General features: G+C 38.5%; 1 protein-coding gene across 2 annotated transcripts in view; it reads left to right on the top strand.

Annotated features, from left to right (window-relative positions):
• LOC128621842 (membrane-associated phosphatidylinositol transfer protein 3-like) overlaps window positions 1-14,921 on the top strand; it is a 64,050-nt gene that overhangs the window by 13,956 nt on the left and 35,173 nt on the right. For both annotated transcript variants that reach the window (XR_008388324.1, XM_053647838.1), the window contains exons 3-4: window positions 9,137-9,207; window positions 9,397-9,617. Coding sequence is in view for 1 of the 2 variants with exons in the window: in XM_053647838.1 (XP_053503813.1) it covers window positions 9,137-9,207; window positions 9,397-9,617 (292 nt within the window). In the remaining variant the exon portion in view is untranslated. The remainder of the gene's footprint in view (window positions 1-9,136; window positions 9,208-9,396; window positions 9,618-14,921) is intronic.

Genomic DNA, 14,921 nt, shown 5'->3' with positions numbered 1-14,921 from the left:
TACAGAAGAATTTGATTAGAAAAGCAAGCTGTTGTTTTAGTGCATTCCTCTGTTTAAGATGATGTGCAACTTGGACTAAATTTAGCTGACATTTTCCTGTTACTTTCACCCTCAACATTTCCAATTGTTACTGCCTAGTCAGTATCACACTGAAAAAAAAGAGTGGTGAGCAGTCCAGGGCTTGATTAGAACACAGGTTGGGGAAAAATACACTATATTAGAAAACTAATTAGTCCAGAAGGCATTTTAGAAAGCAGTAGGCCCTCCCTCTGGTTCCAGACATGATCACAGATTTTATCTGCTCTGGCCTTAATCTGAGGCCTGTTGGTTTTACACACACACACACACACACACACACACACACACACACACACACACACACACACACACAGAGCTCATTTGTATTCTCCCCTACACCATCTCCCACCAAGTCGCTTTTCTCATAAGCAGCAGACGTGATCTCCTTGACATGCTAATTCTCATTTAATTGCATTTTTCTAATTTCTTTTGCCTCTTTCACAGTTTTAATGTATAATGCCTCCAAAGGAAACAAGAAAATAAAACTAGAGTGACTCAGACAGACAAGTGGGAGACAGAGTGTCTCAGCAGAGGAAGGCTATGTTTTTTTTTCCAATTCTCTCTCTTATTGTATTTAGTCTTGCATATATTTGTGCTAAAGGAAGCTTTTGTGCAGTATTGGGACATTTTTCCACTCATGAGTACACTGTGATGTAATGGAAAACAAATTGGCATAGATAAACAGAACCTAAACAAAATCATTTATGTGTCTGAATGAAGGAAAAATGATAAGCCTTGTTTGGTGATGTGGATATAGTAAGTAGAAATAAGTGTATTTGCACAGTTTTCTGTTGTGTGGAACAGTGACAGCAGTTGTGTTCATACATGATGAGAGTGTGAAGGTGGTGTTCACACAAACAAAAGCTGTGCCAGTGACGCACTGCTGGCAACCAGATGATCCCTGGCCTGAAGTCATCAGCCCTGCAGCGAGACTGTTAAGGCATGTCTGCTCACAGCACACACACCCAAGGATTTGCATCAATCAGACATCCCCCTCTTTACTCTCTGGCTCTCCCTTTCTCACACTCTCTCTTTTTCTCTGTATGTATCTGTATGTATCTGTATGTATATCTGTGTGCGTCTTTTTCAGCATGACTCTGTCTGTATTTCTGTGGTTGTGTTACATGGTTGTGTTAGTGTTTCTGCAGAAAGCAAATAAGATATTCCTAAATTCCACCTTAACAGTGCAAAGATGTGTTACGTTTGAACAAAGCAAAGTTTCTTGTTATTAGGGAAGTAGGTGACCATGCAAAACATACAAAAGCACATGGTCAAAAACAGTCCTTTAATAAGGCAATATTACACGAGCAAGAATGCAGTTATATTCAACAGCACTGTGGTATTAATTTCTTGTTTTTAGAACAAGATAATGGCTTGTATAGTAGCAATATCGCACTCTCATTCATGCGGTTATACTGAATATCAGCGAGGCTGTGTTAGCTATGCTGAATCATAACTGTGCCGATATTCAGGATAATCGATACAACAATATTGCCATTATCTTGTTCTATAAACAAGAATTTTATATCAAGTAACTGACATTTCAGACAAAATATAGTCAAATGTTCTGTTTATTTTGGCTCTATTAATGGAAATATATCCCAAAGAAGCTACACTCACTTTCTAGCCTGACGGATAGCCGTTTATCTAGCTCACATTTATTTGTAAATTCCGGTTAAAGGTGCTTATACTGGCTTCGTTTCTTCCTTTTCATTTTCATTTGACAAGCTTTCATATTTTAAGCTAAAAGTTATATTCATTAAGAATGTATTGCCATGTCGGCTGATGATTTTGCTAACAGTACTATAGTAACTGTTTCAAACTAGGAAGTGGAATTTTACGTGGCAAACACAGACGAGCAGAGTGATACATACAGTGAAACATCTCATCAGATTAGTAGACCAGTACTAACCGCTGTATAATTTTATTTAGATATTTATATTTAAATTTTATACTCCAATTCTGTTGAGTGCTCGATTCTGATTGGTCAGGTATTGATTAGTAGTTCTAACTGAAAGGCAAATCACAGGTTTATATTATTGCACTTGTTCTAATATGTTGTGCTTTCTAGAGTAGCATCTCATTCACAGGAACACATGATCTAAGACTAATGAACAGACTTTTTTTTTTTTAAAGTGCATGCTTACAGAAAAGCTTGCTGTAAAGAGACAGTTCTTTAACATTTATTGAAGGAGTTTCAGGTTTCAGCGCTTTTATCAGTACGTTTTCTGACACATGAGAGTCTTCAGGACTTTTTTGTCTTAATAACTTAAAAAATGACTGAGATTGATTGTTTATAGCTGTTATAACATAAAACTTTGGGATGCAAAGTTTTAGAAATGTGAGCATGTTGACATTTTCAGTGCTAATTGGCACTGATGATGAAAGTACTGAGTTGCCAAGACCAACTGGCAAAAGGATTGCCATCAACATTAGTTTCATCATTTGCATTTTAAGGTTAAAAAAAAGAAGCATTTTCTTCACAGGAAAGGGTGAGTCAAAGATGAACTTAGATATTGCATATTAAAACAGAATATTAAAGCAGCCTGAAACACTTTCTGATTCAGACCCACATATATTAACACAAATTATTATTATATCAAGTAATATCCTGCTTCAGCCAAACCTCAGTCATGTAATTGATGTTGGGTTTACAGTCAGAATAAGCTACTGCTAAAATAGCATGCATAATTTATTTATACATCAAATAATTATACAAGTGAGCATTTAGATGAATTTTACCTAAACTACAAACAAGGCAGGAATGCGTTTCAAAAATTTTTTCTTCAAAAATTTAGCATTTTGTTAGTATGACCCTGAAAAAAGACAACTAGTAAACATTTTATGGTAAAAATAGTAACCACAGTCATTTCATGTTATCTAATATATTAATAAGGAATTTGCAAAAAAAAAGAAAAAAAAGAAAAAAAGATTGCATAGATGGTGATTAATAAGAAATGCATTTTAATATATATTTTAAGAGCCAGTGGTGCAGTGAACATCAGAAGGTATCTATGGCTATCTGTGAAATTGTTACAGTGACATCATAACAAGCATAACTATGCACTTGTGCAGAGATGGTCTAACCTGGACAGATTGTAATTGAATTCAGAATTCAAATTCAATTTTATTTGTCACACACACAACCATGCATTTTTGGCCTTTCTTTTTCGGCTGCCGAAAATGGCATTTTCGGTTTTTTGGTCAAAAGAGAAAAAAGGCTGAAAATATGAGCCGAAAAAATATGCCACCACACCACTCAGTGCTCGGTGTTCATATTTCACTCTCGATCTAGCAGACGGTTATCGTTGCATTGCAACATTACTAGATCGCCGATTTAAAGAACATTTCTTTGAGGCGGAGAAAAAGCAGCATGCATGGGAAATGATACAGGCAGAGCTGGAGGTGATGAATGTATCTGCTGAAGGATCAACACGCAGCACAGAGAAAAGTGTGCCAGAGAAACGGGTGCGTACAACTGATGAGGCGTGAACTCCCTCACTTTCTGACATGTTTGATGAGATTCTACAGAAAACCCCCGACCCATAGCAGTGCCACAACAAGTGCAGCTACTCTTTCCATTGCTTGCGTGGATTGCACGCAGGTATTTATCTGCCCCAAGCACCAGCACAGAGAGTGCGAGACTATTCAGTGCAGCATCTCATGCGTGTGTCTGTGGCTCAGGTGGTAGAGTGGGTTGTCCGCTAATCGTAGGTTTGATTCCCGGCCCACATGACTCCACATGCCAAAGTGTCCTTGGGCGAGACACTGAACCCCAAGTTACTCCCAATGGGAAATTAGCACCTTGCATGGCAGCTCTGCTACCATGTGAGTGTGTGTGTGTGTGTCAATGGGTGAATGAGAACCAGTGTAAAGCACTTTGGAACCACTAAGGCTAAAAAAGTGCTAAATAAGTGCAGACCATTTACCATGTTCTTGATGAGAAGAGGAACTGTCTCTCCTGCCACTTTTACTTAAACAGAAAGCAGTCCAATTTGCTATATGTATAGCAATTACATAAAAATTCGTTTAGTCCTGTAAAACTTTGCTCATGACTTGAAGCTACATCTGTTGTTTACAATTTGCGGTTGGTTCTCTTTCAAGCATACGTTTCGGTGTCTCACTATGGGATACGCCCCTTCCGCGTATTCCTCAGAAGCCTTATTACATTACTCCAGCCCGTATTGGCTGGCAGGCATGACGCTTGTGTCTAGGAGTGGCTCCCTTCTCCAGTATAAGAGGAGCGTTATTCTAGTTTTCAGAAACCTCTTCTCTGTTCACTCCAGAAGCCAGAAGTACGGTTTGGATTGTCAGCTGCTAGCCTCCAAGCTAGTTGCTGACTAATCTTCCTGGTACTGGATTCTTCAGTGAATTTCCAGCCACCACACCATTTTTTCGCCTGACTCCTGCGATTCACACTCCAGCTTATTGCTAGAACCACTGTAGTACCTTGATGCTACAACAATGCAGAGTGCTTTGGCTAGTGGGGGAGATTCTGCATGGCTTTGCTCATGCAGGAATAAGATTTCCTGCAAGGATACACATCAGGTCTGCTCTGCATGCATCGGGCTGAGACATTCCCAGGTGGCCATCGATAGTCCCGGTTCATGTGAGCACTGTGCGGACTTCACCATGAAGAGCCTTCACTGCAGACTAGCACACCAAGCTAGCCTGTCGGGCCAGGACCCCCTCGTATCAGCTAGTCCTGCTCAGGCTGCCACCCCGCAGGTATCCATTCCTGTGGAGCTGCCTAACATGGCAGCATTATTCTAGACCTGTTGTCGCAGACAGATTTGACACCTTCACCCAGAACTCTTGGCACTGTGGGCCTGGCCAGTGAGCGGTTCAATCTGAACGCATAAAGATGGGTTGCAGCAGAAGTCAGACTATAATGGGTATAAAGTACAGATATGTGCAGCTGAGGTAGTTGTGATGATATTGTCAACATATATGATAAATATTTATAAATACAGGATAAAATGGTTACTGAAGATGAATGAATAGAAGATGTATTTAAGGAATTTATGTGGTGTGGGTGTTGTGTAGCAAGTCCAAGCTGTAGTCCTTGGTGTTGTCCTGGTTGAGAACTTGAAATTGGAAATTAAATTGGAATTAGAATCAGTCACTTTTTCTTGCATGAATCAACCCTTTTTCAGTACAACTGCTGAGGGTCATTCCACTCAAATGAACAACAGAATTGAATTGGAGCCAGATCATTTATAATGATTATAATGAAGACTGAGGCCACCAGCTACAATATAATACAATACAATTTAATATGTAATTAATTTATATATAGTACATTATCTTAGAAGTCAATTAAAAGTGATCTGCATCTGCATAAAACTGATAAATGAGTGTGATCTTTTCATTGTTAATTCAGTGTAATTGACATACACATAAATTCCACTTTCTCTATCTGGGTTGTTTCTTCGTTTATTATTACTATTATTATTATTATTATTATTATTATTAGAAACATTTTTTACATCTTACATGTTTATTGAGAAGAACATAAATAACTGGCAGCATTAGACCCACACAGCACAAGACACATCACGCCTCTTTCTCACCTCACTGCTAATTATGTATGAGTGCCATTAATAACCTTGTGTGTGTGAGACCACTCTGAGCCCTGGAGATTTTTCACATATTCATGTTTAATGCCTTATTCAGTGCATGCTCTTATACTGTAAACCTGCATCACTTTGCCTTTATATCTCATTTTCTCTCATTTGTGTTCCTTTCTTTATTCACCCTGATGCTGCTGATTTGTAGGAGCTGAAAGTGGAAAGTGGGATTTGAAGCATTGCCTGGTAGCTTGTGATGTACAGAAAAGGGGAAACACAACAAAAAATATTTCATTGCATTTACAGATGAATTGAAGTCACATTCTAGTGGGATGATATATCAAATACTGGTGCAATGGAGCAAAGCTTTTAGAGGTGATCAGAAGACTTAGAAGGACTTAAATTGAGGATTTAAATTGAGAACACCCAGACTTAGGGCATATAGACATACACATACAGTAAGTTAAGGAAGTAGAAGCAACTTGACATCTGGCATTTGATAGTCTTAAGTGTTTCTAAGTTGGGCTGACTGACATTTGCTTATTGTATGGAGTGTTAAGAGCTAAACAGCTCAACTCCTAGGGTCATGAATGGAAGTGTGCAGCTGGGCCGCTTGCAACCCTCCACAGCAGGCAAAGCTGCTTTTTGAGCTTGAGGCTTTCATTCAGCACAATCACTCCTCAGAGAGACATCGATTTGGAAAGAAAAGCAGGTCCTATTTAAAGGGCAGCCACAATCTCTGTCTGGCTTTCATATTATCAGTCAGCCTTGGGTTGTCATGACATCCACAGTATAACCCTTGCAGCCTGGCGTTGCACTGCCTTGTTTAATTGACAGCATAGATGGATTAAAGTCTATTTTCTGTTTGTTTGCACAAGAGATTTTGTGATGTTTTTAAATAAGGTGCAGTATGTATTTACAATTTGAAGTAGTACTGCAGGTGTATGAATTGCAGATTGACTCAATGAATGCTCATTCACATGAATATGCGCATACTGGAATTTTGAGCATTCAAACACAGCAGTCTGCTCTGATTGCTAGTCGGCAGCAGCTCTGTGTTTTGCCTGTGCAGCACTTTTTAGCTGACTTTCACAGGCATGAAGGAAGGTTATTTTTAATTTGATGCTCTGCATATATGCTGCTTTCTGTGACGTAACTTGCTAATTAAACTTAAACATTCTTTTCATGGGGGGCACTGTGGCTAAGTGGTTAGCATTTGTTAATGGGGTTGGGGGTTTGAATCCCACCACTACCCTGTGTGTGTGGAGTTTGCATGTTCTCCCCATGCTTCGGGGGTTTCCTCCGGGTACTCTGGTTTCCTCCTCAGTCCAAAGACATGCATTGTATGTGTGTATGTGTGTGAATGTGTGTGTATTTGTGCCATGCGATGGGCTGGTCCCCCATCCAGGTTGTCCCCTGCCTTGTGCCTGAGCTCTCTGGGATAGGCTCCAGGTTCCCCCGTGACCCTGTGTAGGATAAGTAGTACAGAAAATGGATGGATGGATGGCATTCTTTTCATTCCCTCTCACATACTGATGCTATCCTTTTCAGGACATACTGTACCTTTTGGTTTGAGAATGGCATCCAGTTTGGTGTTGTATATGAATCACTGTTGCAGTCAGAAGGTGAATAAGACTTGTTCCAAGAGCTATGTTAACAGCTTAAATGTAAATTAGCTTGAGGAACAACCATGGAAACTGAGAAAGTGAGGAATCAAGCAGTGTCAGAATGAGTAAAATTACAGCTAAACTACAGTAGGTGAGAGTGAGGTTTACTGGCTTTGACTGGCAGCACCTTGAAAGCATAGAAAGAATAGATAGAAAAACAGCTTGTACCTTCACTCTCTCATTTTTCAACTGGGTTTTTGTAATGCTGTGATTTTACTCAGTGCAAAATAACTGATGGGAAATTTGAGAGTTTGATAGCAATGGTAATAGTAATAGTAATGTCCTCATCGACTTCTTTTGAAATGACAAAACATAATAGCATAATGTAATATAATGATTTAACAATGCTGCACCACTTGGCTAGCCATTTTATTATGAGAGTAAAAAGAACCCCCCCCCCTCCCCCCAAAATAGCCTCTTATAAGCTAAAAAATAGCTGCTGTCACCCCAATTCTGAAATGCTAACAATACTCCAGGCATCTGGAGTCTCTAACAATTTGTACGAGCCATTCCAATCTGGATTCTGATCATTCCATAGCACAGACATTGCCCTCATGAGAGTTGGTAGTGACCTTCTTCTGTCTGCAGATTCAAGGACCGACTTAACGTTCTTCTGCCTCTTGATCCAAGTGCTACATTTAATACATGACATTGCACACCTCTCACCTATTGGCATCACAGGTTTAGCCCTCTCCTGGTTTACCCCATTTCACCAGTAGGCAACATTTTATTATTTATTTTAACATCAACAAACCTAAATCCTCTTCTGTTTTTTCTTTTTAATTTAAGGTGTTGCTCAAGGCTCTATACATGGTCCACTACTTATCCCCATGGCCATATTATTCACAGTAATCGCCTTAGTTTTTACTGTTATGTGGATGACACAGTCTTGCCACCACTATTTTATTAGCCTGTATACATGATCTGAAGCATTGGATGCAAACTAATTACTTTAAACTCTTCTAATTGGTGCCAAAGCTTTAATATCTAAGCATTTATACCTGTGCCTTGACATTGATTGGGTTATTATTAGACTCTCTGAAACTGCTTGGAACCCTGGCCTGATCTTTTGATTCATCACTTATTTTTGTATCCCTTATCAGTTCAATCACCAAGACTGCTTTCTTTCACTGCCACAATATTGCATGACTACAACCCATACTATTCCTGCCAGACTACTTGCCAGACATCAGTATGTCGAAAATTCAGCTGCTAGAGTGGTTATATATACCAAACTTTTCTGTCCACAGCACTCTCACTCTCGTTAGATTAGACTCTACTTAGGTTACCCATCCCCTAACATATTCAATACTAAATCCTGGTTCTCACATCCTCTAGTCCCAGTTCATTTGTGATCCCCAAATTTAGACTTTCACAGGTGGCAGGTGTTTCAGTGTTGTAGTGCCCAAGGATTCGAATTCACTTCCACAAAGCCTCCTTGAAGTCTCCTGTCTCATTAAAAAACAACAACAACAAAAAAAACCCAGCTCAAAATCCATCTCTTTTCTCAGTGTTAACAGTCTCTCATCAGTAACTAAGCAGTTTCTCTTCTTCTATGCAGTACCACTTTCTGTTTTCTGACTTTGCAGTGTACCTTTATCTGACTGCTCTTAGCTTCATTATGTGTTGTTGTGTTATGCGTTATGCTACATTATGTTTGTATGTCCTTTTTGGACATTGTAAAGTAAGCTTGAGTTTGAGAAAGGTACTATATAAAAAACAAGTAATAATAATAATAATAATAATAATAATAATAATAATAATAACTCCTTCTTCTTCTTTTTCTTCTTCTTCTTCTTCTTTGTCTTTATTTTTATGCAGAGAGTCTGTGCCATAATGGTAAGCACAGGTGTATCCCTCAGAGTGGCATTGAAGGCCTAGAAGGCAGTAGGGTAAGATCATTCAGTTCAACCTTAGAATTTTCTCAGTTGAAGCTCTGTCTTTATCACTAGTCTTATATGCCTTTACACTTTAGTTGGATTATATTTTCTGCTCTCTCCTCAAACATCATTTCATTATTTAATTATAGTTCCCTCACCTTTGCTAATTTAAGTTGACCTGTTTTTCCCCTTTTCTTCCAGACAAAGTGTAAGACTCAGGTGCTAATATTGGTGGTGCACGGGGGGAACATTCTGGACCCAGCCAGTGGTGACCTCGGGGCAAAGGCTGCAGATGTGGCCACTCTGTCCTCAGTGCTGGGGAAAGTGGCACAGGCGCACTTTGAGGCCGCTACACAGAAAATACTAATCAAACTGGTGCCGTGTCCTGCTGTATGTGCAGAGGCCTTTTCCCTGGTTTCCAAGTGAGTCACTGAGATTGATGTAGTGTTATAAAGTAGGATTTCATGTTAGAGAATTATAGCATAATATATTAAATTGAATTAAGTAGGTACATTTACAACTCTTTTTATTGTGCACAGGTCTTAGTTGTACATTTAAGGTTGGGTTCCTTATAGAGCTTTTGGCTATGGCACTTCTAGGCTGAGACATAAACTGATATAATAATTAAAACACAAACATTTGATACATTAGGGCACATACCTTTCCTTTATATAATGCTAACATTTTGCTGCTACCACTTTATTGTTATAAAATCCCTGACTGTAGTTTTAAATGTGCTTTATCTTACAGTCTTAAAGAATTTTTTTCAATATTTCGAAGTGTATGAGTGTTTAAAGTGACTTATGTATTTTTTAAATAAATTGCTTTAGAGACCATTTATCTGCTTCTCTAAACCACAGTCAGTTTCCTTTGACACTACCCACTAATCATTAACAAAACAGGCCCTCACACTTATAGCGGGAATATGCTGATTCATTATTTAGTCCTGAAACCACGTAGCTAAATTTACATTTATTCACTTGACAGATATTTTTATCCAAAGCGACTTACAATTGAACTGAGCAGTTGAGGATTAAGGGCCTTGCTCAAGGCCCCAACAGTAGCAGCTTGATGGTACCAGGATTCAAGAGCACTAACCACTGAGCCACCACTTCAATTACTTGGAGTTAAACTCACCTGTGTTTTCAATGCTGTCCTAAGACATGTGGTGTTAAAAGAGCAGTTTAATTAGATGCATATGAACATTATTGAGAGAGTTGAGAGTATTGCATTTGAGCACCAAAAAGGGATCTATGTGCAGCTTTGCAAGAGGGTAAAGAAAAGTACTTTTTTAGGGTCTTTCAATCATTATTTTGAGCCTGTGTTATTGTGTGCACTAACTAAAGAGATGTGTATATTATTGCATAGTAGCAGATTAAAGAGTTTGTTAAAATAATGCACTGCCACTTTATATAGACTTAAAATGATGTGCTCTTTGCAGCCTTTTTATCCCACACCATTTGCAGAATGTCAATTTAAACCATTAACATTGACCACTGTTTTTTTGTATTTGCTAATTTTAACACAACAATGCTCTGCAAACAATTCTACAATAGGCAGAGCTTAAAGAGAATTTCTGAGTAATATTTTACCCACTCTTTTGTGTGTATGTGTGTGTCTGGGAAAAAGAGACACTAAGAACATGTGCTGTGACAGGCTTAAGGAGCTCATTAAAAGACTGTTATAATCTGTATTGACTGCTGCTGTTTAATAAGGTTTATAATAAGTAAACAGTAGAGGAAACAGCTCAGTAATGATAATACACATTAAGATAAATTGCCCCAGTAATACATTCTCTCACTGTCCTGATGGTGGATTTGTCATTGTGGGAACTGAGAAGCTGACATCTGAGATACAAAATGCATGCTTTTTATTTTTAATACCTCTACTGGCTAATAGTGAAAAGCCAGTGTGGTGCAGAGGTTAGCGTGGACTACTATGATCATATGACCAGTGTCACATGTTTTCTTCTCTCATTGGGTTTGTGATTAACTTTTGGTTTATTGGCATCAGTTGCTCTAGAAACAGAGGGAAGGAGAAGAATAAATGTGCAATGATTCATGGGTTCAATGTGCAAATCATGGGTTCATTGATTTCTACTTGCCTGCATCCATCCTGCATCCAGGCATCAAATGTAACATTCATTCTTAAAATGAGTTGTTAAATCCTTCTTTTATATATCACCTCCATGTCTACTTTAATGAAATTCATATTGCTGTACACAAATCAAGGCATGAATAGGTGGATCTGTTTGCGCACAGTCGGTCTGTATGCCATTATAAGCCAAAACAACTCCAGTGGGGATCCTGGATTCTGAGAGACTGATTTAATATTCTTCTGAAATCTATCAGCCTGCTGGAGAATGTTGGTGGAAAGAGAATACATTAAGGGCATGGCGGATTGTGGCAGGAAAACATTTCCCTGTCTGCTTAGTTAGAAAATGCATATAGATTTGTGCACAGATAAATAGAATAATTAAAGCTATCTGAATGTAAGATTTAGAAAATTTACCCTCTCTTGTAGGAAAACACTATTCTAAAACCTTTTTTTGCATAAGTTGCAAGTGCCAAGTCAATCTCATGGCTGTAAATGCCAAGTCAGTACATATTCAGAGACAACTCAGAGCTGTGTCCTGAGACAACTCTATAATGCACGCTTAGTTGTATGCCTGAATTGAATGTAGTGACGTAACATACTATTTAGTACAGTACTATGAAGTTTGGGATGCTGCCCAGATATTTACAGCTGTAAGGTAATAATTAATTTGTGACTCTGTGTACTGTAAATTGAGGGAATGGTGCCAAACCCCTACAGCTTCTAATTAACCATTTGTTTTTGCTTAACCTGATTGAAAGCCTCATTTAGTCTACCATTCAAAAATTTGGTTCCATCTGCCATATTTTATTGCATATTATTGCATTTAATAAAATTTACGCATAATAGATCAGGAGTACACGATATGTCGTTTAGATATTTTATATAATATTTCATTTTGTTTTTTTGTTTTTTTTTTGGGAGGGGTGGCTATGGGCGGCTGTTGGTCAAGCCAGTAAATGTTACAATATACTCCAATTTCCTGTGCATAATAATTTCTCTTCAGAGTATCCACCTCAACCTTTTTCATTATAGGAGGTATTCTGGTTACTGCAGTGTTTTAAACTGTGTTTTCTGAAGTTACCCTTGGGGAAGGACTGGATGTAATGGGAGGTCAATGGCGTGTGAAGTGGGTAATGTGGTAGGAGTGGTTGGGGGATGTTAAAGGAGTCATATCATGATTTTGAAGGTTTTCCTTCTGTTTGAGTGGGTAATGTATCTGTTTGTGCATGTATAAGCTCTGCAAAGACCCAAAGCTGATAGTCTCACACAAACAGACTTATTATATCTAGCACTGCTCCAGACCTGCCCGAAACGCATCGTTTTATGTCCCGAATTTACTTCCTCAAACATCTACATCACAGCATGAACTATTAACATAAGGCAGCCATGAAGAAAGAAGGCGAGGCTTCTGTGAATTCAGGCGCCATATCATGGAGACACTGTTTGTTTCTGTGCAAAAGCAAAATCTCTTTGTCTAGCCTTCCGAAAACAGGCCAAATTAGGAATCATTGGTTACCACTTATTTATAACGCTGTTCCTGAGCAGTACAATCCAAACGTTTGCTTGTGCACAGAGCATTTTACGGAGGACCTGAAAGACTGCATTTCTGTAGTCAAGCTTTGAAGATTTTGTTTTTAAAAGCAAAGAATGCATTGCATCCACATCTCCAGGTATGAGTCATACGAAGCTGTGCATGAGAGTGCAAGAGACGGACAGAGAAAGTAAATGAGACCCAATAGCATGGCTACCTCATTAAGGCATGTACTCACTGTCAAGGTTCTGTCATTCCTTTCCACTCATGCTACCTTTTATGGGTTGAAACGCTACAGCCGTAGGATTATATGTCCTTCAGAAAAAAACAACTGAAGGACATTCTTTATTGCACCAGATAGCTGGTATAGCCTTGTGTGTTTTGTCTTTTGTACCAAAAGCTAGAATAATTCAGTGCAAAAAGAGTTATCCACATTTGCTACTATGTGAAAAGGCAGCAGCTTTTAAGAATAGATGTCATGTCAAAGCTGTCTTGTCATATTAATAAACTCAAGCTGAAGTCAGCTCTACTGCTAATTCCCTAGGCAATTATCATCATCTCATCTTTTACAGCAAAGTAAAACAGTGCCAAGGTGCCACAGTAACAGCACCACCAGCTGCTTGCATAATACATTAATTACTGATACAACTCTGCAAGTAAATGAATCCTAGGAGGACTAAGAGACTCTGAGGTGCTCTTGGATACCTGCTGCTGGTGAAGATGGAGTTATATAGTATAATTAATAGTATAATTTATCTGTTTCCTGGCCTTGTTATGGTAATGGCTGTGGTCATTCCAGGACACCTCATGTAAACATGACAGGAACAAGTGTGGACACAGAGTCACACAGCTTAGGCCGTGCTCTCTGCGGGGTGAGCTGCATGCTGGGAGCACAGGGACTCAAAGCACCATCTGTTTTTGGAAGAGAAGGAAAAGAAAATGAAGGATAGAGAGAATGAGGGAGTGATTAGAATTCACACTTCACACACACACAGTACTGCAAGTAATACATCAAGAGAGAAAAATATTGATTTACTGAACCAGCCCAAGTTTAATGCGCTTACTTCTCAAAATATGAGACACCGACTGTGAAGTTTTTTATCTGATTCTAGCCTTTTTAAAATATTTATAATATAAATTAAACTTCAAAAATAAACTGTAATGCTTCTGGACAAATATTTGATTTTTTTTTTTTTGTCAGAGATAAGATTAATCCGGAACAGATTTAAAGAAGATGGAAATTCGAAGGATGAATAAAAAGAAAAATTGTGAAGTAGGTTTCTGTCAAAAGAAAAGTCCAATGGCAACACGTTACAGACTGCAAATTTGCGATGAGTTTTGAAGCATCCAACACCAATTTCTAGACACTGCCAGAGAGGCTTGAGTGAGGAGAATCATGTATATGCTGAGTTTGCATTTAGTCTTTTCTAAGGCGTAAGAGATCAGTGTTCAACCTGGATAGGAATGAATCTTAGAATCTCTACATCATCAGTGGCTGTAAAGTATAGAGTATACAGGGTGTTTTAATTAACCTAAGTGGTCTCAACTGACAGTAAAATAGTGTGCAATAAAATAGTGGCAGGTTCAGTTAATTGAAACAGAGTGTATCTGTGGTAAAACTCATATTATTATTTTTTCAGGAATTTGATACATAATGAAAACATAAAGAAGCAACCCCTTAGTAACCTCACAACATTCTTTGTATCTCCTCCTTATGTGGATGAGTGCATAAGCAGTATTTTATTTTTGACATGTTAAAATGTATTAAAAATGTTACAATCTGTCATATCTGCACCTACAAGTCTTTATATTTCAGCCCTGTCATGCTAGTATGAATGGTGCATTACCATCTAAGCATTACTGTGTTGTGTAAACAAAGGATGCAGAGAAAAACAGAGGAGATATAATGAACTTGCTTTATGCTCTGATAGACAAGGCTTTAAAGACCATGAAGAGTCTGGGTTTGAAGTAACACACACTCCTTCCCTGTGACCTGTACCCTGGTCCTGACATTGCAGCTAACTCAGTGTCAGAGAGTCATCATGTCCCTAAATTCTTAACCTGACTGATAGGTATAAGGTTGGCACAGGGGGAAGAC

The sequence above is a fragment of the Ictalurus furcatus genome, chromosome 17, assembly GCF_023375685.1.
Source record: "Ictalurus furcatus strain D&B chromosome 17, Billie_1.0, whole genome shotgun sequence".
NCBI lineage: Eukaryota > Metazoa > Chordata > Actinopteri > Siluriformes > Ictaluridae > Ictalurus > Ictalurus furcatus.
The sequence above is the reverse complement of the archived record's forward strand: the minus strand, read 5'-3'. Positions and strand labels throughout refer to the sequence as shown.